Consider the following 20,172-nt stretch of genomic DNA (forward strand, 5'->3'; position numbering starts at 1 on the left):
GATGTATACGAATCCCTTAAGATCCCATGCGGATAGCCACCTAACAAATCATCTATATGAAGAAACCTTCCTAACTAAAGTCTTCATCTTACAAGGCAACATGTCCTTCCCATATATATCCATCAGCGTTAATATTTTGCACTCTTAAGTTCTGGCCGAAACATTGATTTAAGCATCAGACAGCCTCCTAACTCTTGTCTCCATCCAACCCACGCTGGGAAGAAAAGAGGATTTTGCTCACCGTATCCAATCCAAGGTAACTTTTATTTTGATTATATCAAATATATATTTTTCCATTCATGTATCTCGAATCATACGTCAAATTAAATAGTTGAGTGTGTCTCATGTGAGACAGTCTCACGGATCATAATCCGTGAGACAGATCAACCCTATTCATATTCACTATAAAAAGTAATACTTTTTCATAGGTGACCCAAATAAGAGATCCGTCTCATAAATACGATCCGTGAGATCGTCTCACACAAATTTTTGTCATAGTTAGGAGATATTTGTATTTCCTCGGATACCGTGCACGTCAATTTATTGTGTTTACAAATAATAATAAATTCCTACAAGTTGACTCACAATTTCTTAGTCATGGACTCATATAATTCGGCTCTTGAAAGCGAAGCTCTGAATTATGTTCCTTCTTTTTAATATATAATAGTTTTTAAATAAGTTGCGGATTTTTTTTCGTGACATAATTCGAACAGATGGGTCGATATCATATGAATTTTTGTGCAATATGCGAACGTGTTCGTGCAACACTACTTTATTTTCTAACTTTTATCATCTCTTTTTTCATTTTGTTCGTATTATTACCGAGTTTTATTTCATCGCTCGCACCTATTTTCTCCGTGTCCGCAGAAGTCTCTGTCAGTTCTAGGATACTTCAGATAGATAGTCGGCCATGGGAGAAAAGGTATGCAAGTTTTTACCCCCCACAATGCTTGTTTTTCTTGTATAATATAATAATTAATTGAATATTGATTTTGGATTTACAAGTTGAATGAATTTTTGTCCATTAATGGATGATACAGGTGACAATGATGGAACTCAGGGTTGATCTCCAGTGCCCTCGCTGCTACAAGGAGATCAAGAAAATCCTCTGCGAATTTCCCCGTAAGTATAGTATTGCGCACCTTATTTCTGACGCAAAATTAAATATAATATTGATATCTGATAAAAGATGATAATCCAATCGGAGATCTCCATGGATTTAATAGTTTCATCAAAATTCTGGATTTGTCGGCGGCCGCCATTAATGTTCTCCATGAGTCTGCTAATTTTTTTATTTTTATTTTTATTTTTTATGTTGAATTCGCAATTTTCTGATTAGATGAGAAAAAAGATTACAGATTTGTTCATATATTATTTTAAAAAAGTTCAAATTCCAATTGCAAATCGATTTTCGATCAGTTCAAGTCGTTGATCTACCGGTGTTCTTTGATACCGGCTAAGCTTCTTGAAAATATGAACCTGAGTTGTTTTACGCTATTGTGAAATTTTGGACAAGAGAAATTCGGAACCAGGTGTACGATGAAAAGCTGAACACAGTTACAGTAACTGTGGTGTGCTGCAGCCCGGAGAAAATCCGGGACAAGTTAAGTTCCAGAGGCGGTAAAGTCATCGAAAGCATTGAAATCAAAGAGCTCGCAAATCCCGAAAAGAAGAAGAAGCCCGATAAGAAAGAAGCCGGGATGCCGAAAGTGGTTGTGGTGGAGCCCGAAAATCCGAAGCCCGCTGTTGTAAAGCCCGTAAAGCCCAAAGAAGCTCCGAAAGCAAAGAACCCAGAACCGGCTGCAAAGCCTGCACCTCCGCCTGAACCGGCGACTGGAATTCCACCGGTTCTTCCCCCGATGGCTTACTACGGACCGAGTTACGACGGATTTGGTGGCGGGGTGCCGTGGTACAGTGGGTACGGAGTTCCGACGCCGCCACAACCGAGTTACAACGTTGATTATGGATACGGGTACCCGAATCAGTATGGCAGTAGGGGCCTCAATTTTAGCAGGGGTGACGCCTACTTTAGTGAAGAAAACCCTTCGGCTTGCTCCATTATGTGAGGCTATTAATTATTAATTTTACATATTATTGTCGGTGAATTTGCGAAAAATTATGTACTCTATGTTTCGATTACAATTGAGTATTTATGTATTAATTTCCGTGAATTAATATCTAATAAAATCTTAATTTTAGTTGCCATTCTGTGTTGAAAATTTTTTTTTGTCTTTCTTATAATATTTATATATAAATATTATACATAAACATCACCACTTAAATAATATTTTTTTTTCCCAGTTTATATTAATAATAAAGTTTTAATTTTTATTGAATTAGTAAAAAATTTTAATAAGAATATTATATTCTTTATTATTTTATGATTAATATTATATTATTAATTTATTATTATTGTCATTGTCTATATTATTTTATTAATTATTTGATTATATATTTAAAACAAAAACAATCAAAATAATTGTTTTGAATTATTTATTATTAATAATTTTTTCTAATAATTAATTATATTATCATCCAATTTTTTTTATATTTCTTTATATTTTTTATTTAATTAATATTTTTTATAATTATTATTATCATTATTTTTTATTTAATTAATATTTTTATAATTATTATTATCATTATAATTATCAATTTAGTATATTTTTATTATAGAAATAACTATTGTAATTAATTCTCATTATTAATAAAATTATTGAACTACAAAATGTTATATATTTTGGCAAAGCATTCAATTCCTAATTCTTTGAAGGCCAAGGTGGTCCTAATTAAAAGGAGGGGAAATTGTCAAAAACTCCCTATTTCCATTCTCAACCTCCTCTTTACTCCCTACCCCATTAAAACTTTGTTTCAACTCCCCATATCCCTCAAATTTCCAAGTTTGCCCTTAAATATTTATTTTAAATAATTGATTTCTTTTTTGTAGTAAAAGGCCCATCATGCTTCCGTAAAATAAATTGAATCTTTTACCTTTTTGACTAGAGAGTACCACCGGGTTATATCCACCGTTTTTTACGAACTGCTCCTCACAGTCCAACCACACGATCGCAACCGATGGTTACTAAGCAGATTCCTTCAGCAATACTTAGCACAGCTCTAATTCGTTTCCTACCTTAGAGCGTACAGCAAAAGATCAATTTTTGAAAATAATACATGATAGGGGCTAAGAGCAAAGATCTCTTTTATTCAAACACAAACATTTATTTATTACATAGTAACCTCCTGTAGAGGAGGAGAAACTTGTTTAGCTACTTATCGTAGCTGAACTCTTAACACACATAAAACTTGAAAGAAAATATTACAACCTTGTATGAAAGAAATGGAGAAAATATTTGATGATCTTCACTTCCTTCTTCCTGCCTTATTTATAGAAGGCTCCTTCGGATTTGAACTTCGGATTTCAAATCTTCATAAGCCTTTACAGCTTGCATTGGGGACCATTTGGTGGTTGAGGGGTCCCTGTCTAGATTATTAATCTTGACATCAACTTCTCATCCTCTTTTATCTCTTTTAGATACCACTGACGATGAGTTTCCAGGATATCGGCAGTAATCTCATCTTTTTTATACTCTTTGAAATGATTTACTAACCATTTCAGTGCTTCTGCCTCTTTCCTCTTGTATGTTATTCTTCTTTTCAAAAATTTCAAATATACACGATACATTTTTAAGTTTTGATTCTGGTGTGTTAGCTGGTTTCCTTTCTGTCCTTATTTATGGATGAATTTTCGGGACCAGTTAATTTACTTTTATTCATTGGATTCCTTTTAGATTGGTATCCAATGCTTGCTGAGTCATCCACCACTTGTTATTGGTGGTCCATTTGTCCTTTACCACTAATTAGTGGTTGTCTTGATTCTACCACTCACATGGTAGTGGTCCTGCTTTTTGTAATGGAGGGTCACATGTCCTTTTTAATTTTGTCGAGGAATCTTCGGTTTTTTGTATCCTCGAGGAAAATGTGCATGTGGTCCTTCCCCACTTGTCTTTGCTTCGGTAAAATGTTTCCGATCAGATCTTGGTTTGAAACCTTTACCGAACTCTGGTTCTTTCTGTATTTGGCATTCAGAGCAGATGTTCTCCGACCATCTTCCTATGTGAGCCATATTACAGAACTTTCGGCGAGTCTCTTTGCTTGCCGGTAGCTTGCTGTTCCACAAGAGATTTCTTTTCTTTTCAAATAAATCTTCTGCGAAACTTGTTGTTTTTCCTGTCATGGTATTCAACAGGAATGATCCGTTCACTGAATGATTGTAGAATTTGAACGGAAACTTGACTTTGTCCATCTCAGTAAGACAGACCCATAAACCCCAAGCTCTTCTGGTAGAAATGTCATCTTCAGTGATTGAAGCAACCAGGGGTGTTTCTTCTGTTGGAGGATCCTTGATAAATTTTTGGACATTTGTATCCGGCCTCCTTAGCTTGATGAAATGAAAGGCTTCGTGAGAACCTTTCCCTGCTGGTTCTGGTGCTGCACTAAAAAAGTATAGCTCCAAAACATCTCCTCTGGACAAATAATCATTGTTTGCCCAAGTCTCGTGAACAGCTTCCTGGATCCACTTTGGTAAACCTGAGATTTCCGGAAAGCTGGGTGATGTAGTATAAACTGAGGCAAGAGCCCCAAATTCATACCAAGCTTTAACCTCCTTAGGATATGAATTAGGTTTCATCCATACCCTTGGATATTTTCCTGAAACATCAACCCTATTTGTAGCTGGGTTAATGCCAATTCGTGTTTTTAATTTCTCCCAATTCTGCTGATAAACCTGAAATGGAGAAATTACACCTTCATTAGTACCAACCTTAGCTTTGCCTTTGTCAATACGAGGCCTAAGGTTGATCTCTCCCTCTTCAATCCCCGAGGTGAAGGGTTGACTTGAGGACTCAAGATAAGGATCAGGAGTCTCAATTTTTGTTTCAGCCGACTCATCTCGTGATGATCCCGACTTAACACTTGTGCAAGGGGTATTTGAATCCCCCGCTACAGGTATAGAGTCCTGTACTCGAAAACTCTCCATTTGAGAAACCAGTGGTCTCTCAATGCCCTGGAGGATACGCCTTTGCGTTACAGACCATAACTGAGTATATGCCTGTAAACATCCTGTAATTCGATCAGAGACAATTCTCTTATCAGGCTTGTTGTAGCCTTCTCGCAACTTCTGCGTTAACAGCTAACTTGTTGAACTCGGTTTGAAGCATTTCAAGGTGTTCCCTCAAATGCCTCTGCATCTTGATAATAGCATCAATGTCAATGCTGTCCATCTCTTGTTAAAAAATCTGCAAGAATATTTTCATGAGATTTTATTATCATAATATCAAAAATATAATTTTGACATAAAGCTTGCCATCGTAATAATTTAGCCTTCCCCGGTTTAGACTCAATTCTATTCCTCAAAAAGGCTTTAACTTGAGTGTTATCAACTTTCAAAGTGAATTTCTTTGCAAGTAAAAATAACGGCCATTTTTCAAAAGCCCTTTTTACTGCATAAAATTTCTTTTCGTTGATATGTCATCTTATGGCTTCTGTGTCTGAGAATAACCCACTACAATATCTGCATGGTTGTTCTCCATCTGGTGTGAGCTTTGTTAATACTGCAGCCCACCAATGATCACTGGCATCGGTATATAATACCAGATCATCCTCGTCTTGAGGAATAGCCATCTTTGGAAGATTTTTGCAAACCTTCTTTAAATGGATAAGTCCTTTTGTGTGTTCGTCTGTCCATATAAATCTAGCATCCTTTTTCAATAATGGACTGAACACCTTCCTGTGTTTTGCTAGGTTTTTAATAAACATCCCTGCAAAATTAACAACCCCTAAAAAACTTTGAAGTTGCTTCTTGTCTTTGAGATTTTCTGGAAAATTCTGCACTTTTTCTACTATGTGCTCTTGCAGAATTATTCCTGACTCATCGATTTCAATTCCGAGGAATTCAATCTTTCTTGTAGCAATGACTGCTTTCTTTTCAGATAAAACCAGTCCTTCTTTCTTGCAAACATTAGAGAAAATCTCCAAATGTTTAACATGTTCATTCATATCTTTGGATGCTATTAAAACATCGTCGATGTAAACAAACATAAACTTGAAATAATCTTTGAAAAGATTATCCATCTTTCTTTGAAATATTTGGGGTGAGTTAGCCAATCCCATTGGTAATACTTCCCAAATATAATGTCCTTGAGGTGTGGAGAAAGCTGTGAATTTCTTGCTTTCTTCCTGCATCCGAATCTGATAGAATCCAGACTTGCAATCAAATTTAGAGAATATCTTGGCATTGCGAATGCAACTAATCAAGTGTTCTCTACTAGGTATAAAATACCCATCAAACTCCAGAATCTTATTAATTTCTTGATAATTAATAACCAATCTGGGTTTTCCTCGTTTAATTTCACCATGGTTTCTTACCAGAAAACCTGGACTGCTATATGGTGACATACCTGCTTTGATTAATCCAAGGTCCAAATGTTCCTTGATTATAATCTGCATATCCCTCTGATCAATGATGTTCATTGGGATGGGTTTACAACGGACAAATTCATACTCTTTGCCTTCCTTGATCTTAAGGCAAGCCCTGAGTTGATTTCTGTCCCACCATGCCAAAGGATCTTCGTTATAATTTTCTTTGATCCTCTTCTTGACATCTTCCAGTGATACCTTAGATTCAAACTCTATTCCATTTGTATGTAGAGTTATCTTAAGGCATTCTATATCTTCTGGTTGGAGTTCCTTATCTGCTCTTAACTGAAGCATTGTTTCTCCAAACCGTCTTGAATCCTTCATTTTTTGGTTCAGAAGTTTTCCTGAATCACCACGCTTGCTGCGAAACTGGATTGGCAATTTTCTGTAAAATGCCTCCCTAAGTCTCTGGACTATGATTTTGTGAGCACATGGTGTTGTGAACACTAATCTTCTAGTCTCATTTTCTTGTGTATAGGACTTGAACATTTGTAGGAAATTATTTCCTAACAATATGTCAGCTCCTGTATTATGAAAATAAATTGGTGGTGTCTTTACCTTGTACCAAGGTGTTTGTCCAGCACCGCCAATCATGATTTCAGTCATCTTGATCCCTTTGCATAAGATTAAGATTCTTCTGGAAAAATCTCTTCCAGCAATCTTGGGTAACTCTTCTTCCAAATTATTTGGAAAAACTCCTCGTTTTGCTGTACATATTCCACCACCTGAATCAATATATGCAGCAAAGTATTCTGCCTTATATTGTTCATACAACATTCCTACTGGAATGTATATGGAGAATGGACTTGTGGTCATTGGATTTTCCACATTTTATCTTCTGCCATAAACTCCATTCCATACTCTAGACGTTTCCAAGGTTTATGTTCCTCGAGAAACTCTAGCCCAAGAATCAGTCGTTATGATTCTTTTCCTGGAATTCCTTGAATATGAACCTCCAATTCTCCGATATTAATCAGTCCTTGATAAGTTCCTATCATCGGTTGTTCCAAATAGTATATTGAATTACAAGGAAATTGATTCCTTTGTTTTGTAATGTCAAATACTATTTCTACTTCCTTCCAACCTTCTGGGCATCTGAGCTTTCCTATTGTAGAAAAACTTTTCAACTCCTGTTGGGTTTCTATGACAGGCTTTTTATCCCATCTGTAACTTGTAATTCTATCTCCTTGAAAAGATAGTCTTCTTGGTTTCAGTCTAAGACTTTGATTTCTCTGTAGAATCGGTTTGTCTTGGATCTGGATATCTGTTTCCTGTATTAAAGGAAACTCAATTCTTTCTGGATAAATTGCCTGCGCAACTTTTCCAAATATCTCAGGGATTTCAATAAACTCGTTTCTAATAAACAATTCAGAATGATGTGTATTAGATAGAGCATATGAAATCTGATAGGTAATAGAATATGGTCTATTGCCTTCTTTCATCAACCTTTTTTCCTTGAAGTTCTGATGTAATGTCAAGGCTCGGCTGAAATCTCGATCTGCCAGGTTGTAGGCTATCCTTGGATAGATTACTCCTACAATTTTTCCTGCACAGAGGTTTCCTGAGATTGTTCCCAGTACTGAATCTTGTAGATTCCCCATTCTTTTATCGCATATGGCGATATCAATTGGTGAATCTATCCCTTCTTTGAAAGTAGCCTTTATCATAATCTGGATTGCTCCTATATGAATCCAGGACATAGTCCTTGCTACTTCTATCTTGAGTTTTTGTAATTCCTCCTTTATTTCTTCGGAAGAATTAACTGCATCTCCATTCTATTTCCTGTAAGTTCCATTGGGAATGCCATTTCCCTTCTAGAAACTTTATAGATTAGATGATGCTTTCTGCTTCTTAGGCCAAGACTTCCTAAGAACTTTTCTACCTGTCCTGCAGAGAAACCTTGATATCTCTGTAGACTTGGATTTTCTCTCATGATTCTTTGAACCATGTTATGAGATATTGTTGTCTGGCTAAAAAACCCAGACAAATCTTCATGTGTTTCGTGTCGAAACACCTCGTCTTCAGTCAGATTCCGATTCTGTTCCATCAGATTCTTCCTGACTTAAGACTTCCTCTTCTTCATATATACTCTCATCTGAGGCAATGTCCTCAAATCGGTATACTTGAATGAGATCTTGGTAATAAACTGCATCTTCTATATCCGGAGTAGGATCGAAGCGTTTAATACCTCTTTTCTCATTTTCTGGACAGTTGGTTGAGATATGACCTCTTGCTCCACATGTCCAGCAATTACAATCTTTGAAACTTTCATTAGCTCGAGTGTGAGCTCTTCTGAAAGTTTTCTTTGTAGGTGTTCTTCCTGTGCTTCGAGATGAACTCGATGCCTGGGATGATATCCTACTTCTCGATGGTCCGCTTCTTTGTCCAGATTTATAAGATCTGGCTTTCTGTCTAGACCATACGGTTCTTGGTTTCCAAGAACTTCTTCCACTCGTGCATAAGGATGAGTCCTAAAACTTTTCTTTTTATGCTTCTGTGGTTTACTTCCAATAATTGTTGGAAGATCATTTTCCTTACAACACAAAGGAGTTCTTTTGTTGATACCCCTTAGTCGTTTGTAATTCTTTTGTAATGCTGCCATGTGACACCATTCTGCTAATTTTCCTTTAAGGAAAGAGGCTCTTCTAGCCAATATATCTGGATTACCAGGTACGTATTCCCTTATGAGCATTTCTCTCCAAGGGCTTGGCATTTTTGCGAAGAAAAGCTGCATAGCTATATCTTCTTCGACTCCCGAATTCCATCTATATTTGGTGAATAACATAATGTATTCATCTACCAAACATATATCATGTAATTCAAGACTATACAGAGCTTGAGTATATTTTTTCTTCTTCTCTGTATCTTGACTATTGAAATAGTCTACCCCTATAAAGTATGCTTTGTATAGGGTAGCCATCTTTCCAGCGATCTCACTAAGAGATTCCCCAACTAGGACTGACTCTTTCATGTCTGATGAAGTCATGTCCCAAGCAATTTTTACTGATCCCATAAGACTCATTTCCAAAAGTTTAATGAATCCTTCTTTGTTGAGATCAAGTGTTCCTGCTGCGATCCTCATAGCAGATGTCCAATCGTCTATGAGATCTTCTCTGTTTTTGAAGTCCAATACATCAAGGTTAAGCATAACCCCGTAAGGATGTATATGATCTAAAACAATTTTCCCATAGGGTGTTTGGTACAGAGGAATTTGGATTCTCCTTGCCCTTGTTCCCGCTGGGTGTGATCCTCCACCAGTATGGAAATCAGTCTGAGATTCTCTCATATTTACATTATGAGATCCCATACTTTCCCTTGGTGGTTCCTGAGAAGATGACCAGGTTATTGCAGGTGGTGTTTCACCTACTGCTGTATTCATCTTTAGATCTACAACTTTGAGATTTGCGAAAGATTCCGCAAGCTCTTGTAGATCCTCCAAACCAATCCTTTCTAAAGTTGTCATCAGATCAATTTCTTTTCTGAGACAGACTTGATTAGATTGATCATCTTTTCTTCTTCAGTTAAAGGTTTTGACACCACTCTGGCCTTCCCTTGTTGATGTAACAAAGGTTCGGTACCAAAGGATGGTGGTAACCAGCCTCCTGAAATTCTTCTACTAGAACTTGGTTGTTGTTCTAGTTTCTGTATTCTTGTTTGAATATCCTTTAAGATCTCAAGAATTTCTTCTTGTTTCTCTAGGACCTTTTCAATCTTTTGAGGTACATAATATAGCATATTGCCATAATTTTGTACCGTTTTCTGTATTTCTCTAAGATCCAGAGAGAGCTTAGAGGAGTCTGGTACTATCTCCAGAAATTTATTATTCTGAATCATAAATTTTTACCTGAGGGTGCTGTTGCTTCCCTTCGTAGATCTTCTGTCTATACAGATCCATTGTTCTCTGAAGAATTTCTTCTGAGTAGATTTTGAAGTATGTTTTTACGGTTCTTTAAACCTTGTAAACGTATACCTTTCGTTCTGAGTTCAGTGAAGCATGTACTTCGCTGTAATTCTTGTTCTAATTGAATTATTTCTAGGGAAATAAGTTCAATTTCGAACTGGATGGTAGTCCCTGGCATATTTAACAGATCATTGAAGATCTGGTCTTTTCGGCCTGTAAGAGTCTACCTTTTGTGTATGCAAGGTTTTGCAAACACTGCTGTCTTTCATCAGGAGATAAATTTCCTTTGTTCTCCTGTTTCTGATATCTAACAATAGTTAGATAAACTTGTGTATATTCCAAAATATTGGAATAGTTCTTGTAAATTATTCTCCTCGAACTAAAGTTCGGATTCATAATTTTTTCGAAATTCTTCTTCTCATACATTTAATTACTACTAATAATAAAATTTTCGTGTTTGAAATAAATTAACCATGCTCTGATACCATTTTTGAAGCGCGGAGGATCAATTAAAAGAAAATAGAGAATAAGGGTAGTTTTGTCAATTTTATAGGTTTAGGGAGTTAAAAGAGAGTTTTTGATGGCTAGGGAGTTAGGAACAAGTTAAGTTTGTGTTTAGGGATTTAGGAGCAATTTCCCCTTAAAAGGAAGGCATTTTAAACATTTTGATATTATGAAAGCTGAATTGGGGTATAATAAATACTTCATTTGTTTGGAGATCTATCTTTTGGAATCGAGATTTGATTGGTAAAAGGCTTATGTTGGAGAGTTGGGATGGTCGGAAGATTTCGGCGAGCTTAGATCCATGGATTCCGGGTGGTGATATACTATAAGGCATAGTTTGGTACATGAGATAAGAGAGAGATTGATAAATAATCCTCCTTATCCCATGTTTGGTACGTTTTTAAAAATTTAATGATAATATCATGGGCCCTTGATAAATAATTTTTTAGAAGGATAAAATATCTCTAATAGAAAATGTGATAATTTTAATCAAATGATAAAATACACTACAAATGACTTAATTACCCTCAATTTATAAATGATTTTTTATAAATCTATGCTAGTAGGTAGAAATTAAAATCAAATAAATATTTTATTTATTTTTATATATTATATAATATGATAATTATATAAATGATTTCGAGATAATTATATAAATAATTTTTATAAATCTCAATAAAATTATTATTATCATTCGATTAACCTTAAAAATTGATATTTGACTTGACTCAAAAAATCAAGGGCTTAATTATTATATTATATAATATATAAAATTAGGAAAAATAAATAAATCATGCAAGTACTATCGGCACATGTACAGATAAAAAATATAAACTCAAGCAACAACTTTGAAATTATAAAATTTATTATGATAAGGTTAATTTTGTCATTACAATCTAATATATAAATTTAATCACTCTTATTAAAATCATACCAAACATTAAATATAATATCCTACATCTTATTTATCCTTAATTTATCCTTATATTATATATCACATGTTTATCCTATCATGTGTACCAAACTATGCCTAAGAGTACGGATCATGTATGACCCGAGATATTAAATATATAACTCAAATCAGAGTCAGTGTGCAAGATGATTTCTTCAACAGCCGGGCAGATGAATGCCCGGGACGACTTCTCCCCGGGATACAACACGCCGAGGCTCTTATACATATTCCCGGGATGCTTTATACGCAGGATACCTCGAAAAGCGCAACTCACTCGAGTGTAGTGGTATATGACACCTTATACTTGACAAACATTACTGTCAGAACTACATGAGTTGACGTGTCGAACAACTTGTCAGAGGTAGGGTATGGGTAGCCGCCTTATCTTATTTAGCATGTGGGCACTGAAAACAAGATAATCACGATATTCCATCATATAAATAGCATGTATATATTTCATTTAAAAGGATTATGAAATTTGATATCTTCGAGCACTCACATATATCTTCACATATATTGTTTTTATCCTTCACCTGTTGATTTAAGTATCGGAGTAGCTACTCCGGACATCTCTCCGACGCTCATTCACGAGTTCATTTCCTTGTCTGCAGGTCACAATGGAAGTCATAGCTCACAGATATATATCTTGCTAATTTACCTAAACAAAAAATCTTATAAAATCTGGTGGATTGCTCCGGCTCTGCTCACCCGATTCACCCGGATATAATCACCGGGAGTTAAAGGCTTCAAAAGTCACTTAAATTCTATTTCTGACCCGAATGTTACAGGTGGCTCATTATATTACTCCTTCGGGATCTTGGGACGAGAATGCTATTGGCAAGAAATTTCCGATTCACGAGGCAGAAGCTATACAATTGAGATCTCTTTAAATCGCCATGGTTGTGATGATTTTCGTTCTTACCAGTCTAAAGCCTTTTGAGTTTGAGTGGGTTGGCTCTCTATTGATGATGTTCAGAAGTGGCAACCTCCTATTCAAAACCATCTGAGATTGGATGTGGATGGATGCTTTGATAGCAGACGGAACCTATATAGCATAATTGGGGCTATCATTCGAAATCACTCGTGAGTTGTTCTTGGTGCAAAGGCTTGCACTGTGCGTTCCAGTGGAGCAGTAAAAGGGGCTGAGTTGTTAGCCATTCGTATTGGTTTGGATCTTTGTTCGAGTTTTGGTTTATTTAATAGTTTTATTTTTTCAGACTCAATTCTAGCGATACGATTGGTTAATGATCCGGATGATGATCATGGTCGATCGTATCTTCCCGAAACGAAAAGCCTTGTTGTAAAATAAGATTTTAGAATGGTCTAGCAGAGATATTGTATTTGGTTGTTGGAGATTGTAAGTTAGGATAGACAAAAATTTGTGTGAGACGGTCTCATGGGTCGTATTTGTGAGACGGATCTCTTATTTTTATTTTGAATATGGATACGGTCTCACATGGGACTTACTCGTTAGGATATGTCTGATTTCAAAAAAAAAAAAAAATGGAAAAAATTAACCAAAAATGTCCTTAAATTCATGGAAGTCTTGATAGGTTTCGGCACTAGGATTCTAAGAAGAAAAAGCATGTGGTCTCACATGGGACTTACTCGCTAGGATATATCTGATTTCAAAAAAAAAAAATTGAAAAAATTAACCAAAAATGTCCTTAAATTCATGGAAGTCTTGATAGGTTTCGTCACTAGGATTCTAAGAAGAAAAGCATGTGTGTGGCGATCAAATCATTCAAATGTAGGGTTTTTTTTAAAAAATATTACAAATTAATAAAGTAATTGTAAAAATATAGCAAATTGGGGAGATTTGTAAAAATATAGCAATCCGGGACTACTTATTGTCCCGGATTCATATTTATTATTTTTTTAAAAAAAACAAAAATAAAGTAGGGCACGGATCTTTTAAAAAAATATATAAGAGAAATCGGCGACGGTTTATCTAAACTCGTCGCTATTAGCGATCGTTTATAAAAAACCGTCGCTATTTGCGACGGTTTTGCGACGGTTTAAGAAAAAACTGTCGCTAGAGTAAATCCGTGAGTTCCTGCCACGGATTCTGAGAAGGCGTGTCCCGCTTTCTTTCTTCAAGTAGAAATGCGGGTATTCTTTTCGTCATCGCCAAAAATAATTGTTCTTCATGTTCATTCTCGTAACTTATTTGTTTCATTCGATTTATATGTGCAAAATCAATCTTTTCTACTTCGATCATATATTAATATTATTTGTTGATTTTATCGTCCATTTCATTTGAAGAGATACGAAGATATAATGTTTAATTTCGTTGATAATATTATAATTATATATTAAGAAGTAATTTTTTGTGTATTTTTTTTTATAATACTTGTCATTTATCTCATATATTAGCATCGTCCGTTGATATTATTACAAGTTCCGTATAATTACGTCTGCGAAAATAATTTAATTAATTTTTTAATATTTTGTTTATATTATTTATATTATATTAATGTAATTATAATTTTGTTCACTAACATTATATGATTAAAGATAACTTAGTTAAATATTATATTTTTATTATTAATCGCGATGTTAAAAAATAGTTTGATATAATATTATATCTAAAATAATTATATTTAATTTACGTGATATGATATTATATCTATAATAATTAAAAAAATTAATTAATATACTTATTTTAATTATAATAATTATATTTACTTGATATAATATTATATTTACAATAATTACAATAGTTATATTTAATTTACGCAAGGGCAGATTTAGTGTAGGGCGAGCGGGGGCCACGGCCCTCCCAAAAAATTTAAAAAAAAATTTAGTGTATATTAATTTTTTTTAAACTAAATATATAAACAGATATATATATACATGGCCCCCCCAAAATGAATGATACGTCCATGTATCTCAGTGGCTAAAGCCAATGACAATGTTTGATCCGCCCGATTTCGGAACCTGGTTCTTCTTTTTTTTTTGGATTAGCGACGGTTGTGGTGAAAACCGTCGCAAAATCCGCGACGGTTTTTTATAACCGTCGCCATATAGCGACGATGTTTGAGAAAACCGTCGCAAAATAAACTAAACGTTGTCTAAATCCTAGATCCACCCCTGAATTTACGTGATATAATATTGTATCTACAACAATTACAATAATTATAATATTAATTGTTTTATTGGAATTAGAATATGTATATAAATTACAGATTTTATATTTACGTGAAATTTTATGTATGCTATATGTATAATTATAGTATTAATTGCATTATAAATTACGGAGGTTAAAATTACGTGAAATTTTAAAACTTATTTTCAATATATTTTAAAAACGTAACATAATACTTTATAATTTCATTAGTATTAAGTACACTAATATTAACTCATTCTTATATTAAATTAAATTATTTATATTAAAATTACTTCTTAATATATAATTATAATATTTTCAACGAAATTAAACATTACCTCTTCGTATCTCTTCAAATGAAATGGACCATAAATTCAACAAATAATATTATTATATGATCGAAGTAGAAAAGATGGATTTTGCACATATAAATCGAATGAAAAAAATAAGTTGCGAGAATGAATATGAGGAACAATTATTTTCGACGATGATAGAAAGAATACCTGCATTTCTACTTGAAGAAAGAAAACACACGTGATACGTCTTCTCAGAATCCGTGGCAGGAATTCACGGATTTAATTTAGCGACGGTTTTGCTTAAACCGTCGCCAAGAGCGACGGGTTTTCCTTAACAGTCGCCAATAGCGACGGGTTTAAATAAAACGTCGCCGATTTCTCTTATATATTTTTTTTAAAAGAGCCGTGCCCTACTTTCTTTTTTTAAAAAAAATATAATAAATATGAATCCGGGACAATAAGTCCCGGATTGCTATATTTTTACAAATCTCCCCAATTTGCTATATTTTTACAATTACTTTATTAATTTGTAATATTTTTAAAAAAACCCATCAAATGCATCCTCGTTCAAAAAAAAAAAAAAATAAAGAAGAAAAAAAAGAATTAGAATAACTATAGTCGTGTTTTGTTCATTCGAAATCATATTTTTGAATTTTTCTGATTATGTAAATTGATTGGTATTTATTTATTTAAATCAAGAAAATGGAAAAATAAATCATAAATTTTGAACCATGGATAAATTCTTTATTTTTTTTAATAATATATAGCGTCAATAAGATAAAATATAATTAAAAAAATTATACCATTTGTAAAATTAAAATATTATGAATAAGGTAGCTTTTCAAGTTATTTGAAATATATTAATATTTATTTGTTTGATCGAATTTTCAAAGATTTTTTTAATTACAAAATTTAATTATTAAAATATAATATAATGTACTTTATATATATTATTATATTATTAAGTTTGAGAATTTTAGATTAATTAACTTTTTAGTATCGTCTGTTTCAATAATTATATACATTAATAAAGTATTAAAACTTTATTGTAAGTTATATGTAACTTAATGGATAGAACCTTTTTTTCCTAAATATCGAGTCCAATTCTTAAATAAATAAATATACATATGTATGTATATATTCCCTCGGAAACCATGCACGTCAATTTATTGTGTTTACATAATAATTCCTACAAGTTGACTCACATTCTTAGTCATGGAGTACTCGAATAATTCCGCTGTTGAAAGCGAAGCTCTAAATTATATTCCTTCTTTTTAATATAATAGTTTTTAAATAAGTTGCGGATTTTTATTTGAATATATATATATATATATATATATATATATATATATATTATCAATATGATAAAAAAAATAGTTGTATATTTAAGTTGATAATTATTTATTATAATGTAATTTTTAAATAAATATAAATTTTTTAAAAAATTATTAATAAAATAAATTAAAGAATTTTGAAAATAAAATGTTACCTAATTAATTCTATTAATGGTAGTTGGACTTAGAAACAATTTAGGCTAAAAGTAAAATTGACTTAGTTTAATCATGTATCAATTTGTCAATTTATAAATATTCACGTATTTACAATAATATATGTAGTCAATTATTCATCTGCTAAAACTAATTTTGATTTTTAAAAAATAAAGTATTTAAACCTATATATTTTGAGGCTAATATAAATCAAGTTTTAGGCCTAATGATTTTCTTGGCGTCCTAGGCATTTCATCTGTGTCAGCTCAGCTCCTTCAATATGTGTATTTACGGCTTTACTCATTCAGACACTAAATGCTAATTAATTAGTTGACACGTAACGACAATTGGAAATACGACTTAATTACTTATATATATGCATATAAAAAAACTTGATTTATTTGAATAATTACATATTTGATATAAATAACTACTTATATATATGCATATAAAAGTTTATGTCGACTATGATAAAAAATTATGTGTGATGGTTCATATTTTGTGAGACGGATCTCTTATTTAGGTTATCCATGAAAAAATATTATTTTTTATGTTAAAAATATTACTTTTTATTGTGAATATCGGTAGACTTGACCCTTCTCATATATAAAAGTTCATCGTCTATACCGTAATAAAAATGGAAGAAAATGACACAAATTACTATTATTAATTTTTTATATAAAAAAAATTGAATAATCTAACAGAAAAAAAGCATCCAACAGATACATAATAAAAAATAAAAAGAAAAAGAAAAGGAAAGAGAGGGAAAAAAATTGATGACCATCTAACGACGCCGTTTGTAAACATAGTAACCACCTTAATTTGTATATATAAGTTGAAGAAATGTAGTGGCCTCAACTCCTTTATAATTTTTTTTTTTTTTCAATTATGATGTGGTGAAATGGTATATTTCGATCATTAATATATATGAAAATTTTTATAAATATAAGAAATATTTATATGATATAATAATATTAAAATAAAGAGAAAAACACTTCTTATATAACATATACTAATCCATAAGATAACTATATTTTCTTGAAATTTAATACCATTGATCCTAGAAGTGACGATTTACTGGATATAATGATGAATGATACATAATATAAAAATAAGAAATCAATATATTTAATTTGGATAAGATAACGATGTATTATACCATTTTTTGTAAAATTTGAAAAAAATATTTAACAAACGAAAACAATAATAAATTAATGTTTTATCATGCCAAAACATTGTTGTAGAAATCCTGTAGATTGTTTTGTTTAACTTTTGTTGAGTCTCTCTATGTGAATTCATATTTCTAATCACACACACACACACACACACACACACATATATATATATATATATAAATATATATAAATTATTATTATATAATATTTATACACATGTAGGTCATAAATGTAACAATTTAGTCTGAACAAGTAGGCAAAAAGGATATCTACACTTCTCTCAACAACAATTAATACAAATTCGGTAGCAATTCAGAGCTGCGTCCCAGTTTTCTATACGCATGCTGCTGCTATAAATTGGTCATTATCACACCAGAAATTAGCATTTTGGGGAAAATTGTTTTGTTGAATTAGACATAACAAACAATATTGTCAAGTGTTAAGAGGAAAGAATTTTGAAGATGAAATGTTTGGTTGCTCTTTCCATTATTGTGTTCTCAGGTACCTATATATGCTCATTTCTCTCCTTCTTTCATTATATATCATGCGTATATTAATTCTTCCCACCACGTTTTTCTTACAAAACCAGTACTCATCGTTGTCTAATTATATTATACCCTGAATTTACAAGAAATTATTACGTCCGTGAAGTTGAGATTTTCCTTGATGGGATATGATGTGTGTTTGGATTGTGATCTTTTGCTATTTCTTCAAAGAAAAAGAAAATCTTCGAACATAGTTTTATTGCAGTTGTGGGAATAGATGGTGCATTTAAACACTGTAATTACGAAGCTTGCATGCAAGAACCAATCTTGTCCAGTGGAATTCATGATGCGGTCGTGGCCAGAAAACTAGTCACTGATTACACTGGTAATTAAATATATAACATATAGAAATCAACTTTAATTTTCCTCGTCAAACTTTATATATTACGAGGCGAATTAAAATGTAACGACCTTTCATTTGCTTCTTCTTTTAAATTATATTTAATGGAAGGGGATGATGGAGCTGGTACCATAAATCGGGTAGGGGAAGGGGCACCGTCGTGTTCGATGGATGACATCCTCGTCGACCAAGGCGCGACGGAGCCGCTTCCCGATGGTATACCCACGTATACGGTGGAGGTTCAGAATGTTTGTGTGAGTGGTTGCAGCATCTCTGACATCCACCTTAGCTGCGGGTGGTTCAGCTCTGCCAGGTTGGTGGATCCGAGTATATTCCGGCGGGTTGGATTCGACGATTGCCTTGTCAACGGCGGAGAGCCCCTCAGCCCTGGAGAAGCTCTTTCTTTCCAGTATGCCAATACTTTTATGTATCCTCTTTATGTATCCTCCGTAGCTTGTTAACTATATATATATATATATATATATATATGCACGTGCTTTTTAATATATAATCATGATTCAGCTTGTTTCGGTCGTGTTCGTAGAACCATCTCCCCCCGACAGGGACGGCTGTTAGAACACATCCGGCCAAGGCTAGCTACCCACTTCGGAGGATCTCAAACCCAATTTTTTTTAAAATCTAACGGTGAAGAAACAACATAGAAAATTGATTGAAAATTCCAAAAGCATCTAACCAATCGCTTGTCTTTACTAGATTAAAAATAAAACTCAATTCGATATTGTAACCGAATTGAACGGGATTATAACATAATTTGAATAGTATTTTTTTATATATATATTTTCCAATAAATATGTATATAAAAGGTTATTTATTTGACAAAGTAACTAAAAATAATATTTTACTAAATTGTGGTTTCAAATTTATTTTCGAGCAACTCAATGGGATTCAACGTATTGATGTGAGATTCGATTCAATCATGTGTTAGTCAAACATTTTTTGAGTTAACCAAATTAAATCGGACCAAGTCTAGATTGATTTGATCCAATAAGCATCCCTAATTAATGCAAATAATTTAATTGAAGTTTATACGCATTCCTAATATCTAAGAACCTAGTTGCGCGGCGAAGTTTATTACAGCATTGATTACATTTATGTACAACTAAATTTGTACAATAATTTTTCTTGTTAGAAATAACTGATCAAGAATCACAGTACACTTCACATGCACCAACAACGGATCAACCGATCAAGGCTATGAAACACAGAGAAAAACGATCGAGTTACGTGGTTCGGCTTAAAACAGCTTACATCCATGGAAGAACGGAGCAGCTTTCTTGTATTAATTAATATAACAGAGAGTTTAACAAGTATATAACCAAGAGTCAAAGCTGAATTACAATTGAAATTATTCCCTCAACTACTTCG

The 20,172-nt window shown here is 33.1% G+C and overlaps 2 protein-coding genes and 1 long non-coding RNA gene across 4 annotated transcripts; all 3 read left to right on the plus strand.

The window, feature by feature from the left end:
* Window positions 1-754: 754 nt before the first annotated feature.
* Window positions 755-2,203, plus strand: LOC140829007 (uncharacterized). Of its 2 annotated transcripts, none has more exons than XM_073191939.1 (3): window positions 755-922; window positions 1,041-1,122; window positions 1,519-2,203. In XM_073191939.1, the coding sequence occupies exons 1-3, from the start codon at window positions 911-913 to the stop codon at window positions 2,064-2,066; spliced, it is 642 nt and encodes a 213-aa protein (XP_073048040.1). In that variant the 5' UTR covers window positions 755-910; the 3' UTR covers window positions 2,067-2,203. The 2 variants fall into 2 exon arrangements, with proteins under 2 accessions (XP_073048040.1, XP_073048041.1); XM_073191940.1 differs by having other exon boundaries at window positions 788-903.
* Window positions 2,204-2,690: 487 nt separating this feature from the next.
* On the plus strand, window positions 2,691-13,183 carry LOC140829894 (uncharacterized). The gene is made up of 3 exons (XR_012117573.1): window positions 2,691-2,779; window positions 11,009-11,197; window positions 12,572-13,183. It is a non-coding gene; the product is annotated as an uncharacterized lncRNA (long non-coding RNA).
* Window positions 13,184-18,295: 5,112 nt separating this feature from the next.
* LOC140829895 (TPD1 protein homolog 1-like) lies at window positions 18,296-19,249 on the plus strand. The gene is made up of 3 exons (XM_073193180.1): window positions 18,296-18,402; window positions 18,652-18,771; window positions 18,898-19,249. Exons 1-3 carry the CDS (start codon window positions 18,363-18,365, stop codon window positions 19,245-19,247), a joined length of 510 nt encoding a protein of 169 aa, XP_073049281.1. The 5' UTR covers window positions 18,296-18,362; the 3' UTR covers window positions 19,248-19,249.
* Window positions 19,250-20,172: the final 923 nt, after the last annotated feature.

This window comes from Primulina eburnea, chromosome 4 (assembly GCF_022965805.1).
Source record: "Primulina eburnea isolate SZY01 chromosome 4, ASM2296580v1, whole genome shotgun sequence".
NCBI lineage: Eukaryota > Viridiplantae > Streptophyta > Magnoliopsida > Lamiales > Gesneriaceae > Primulina > Primulina eburnea.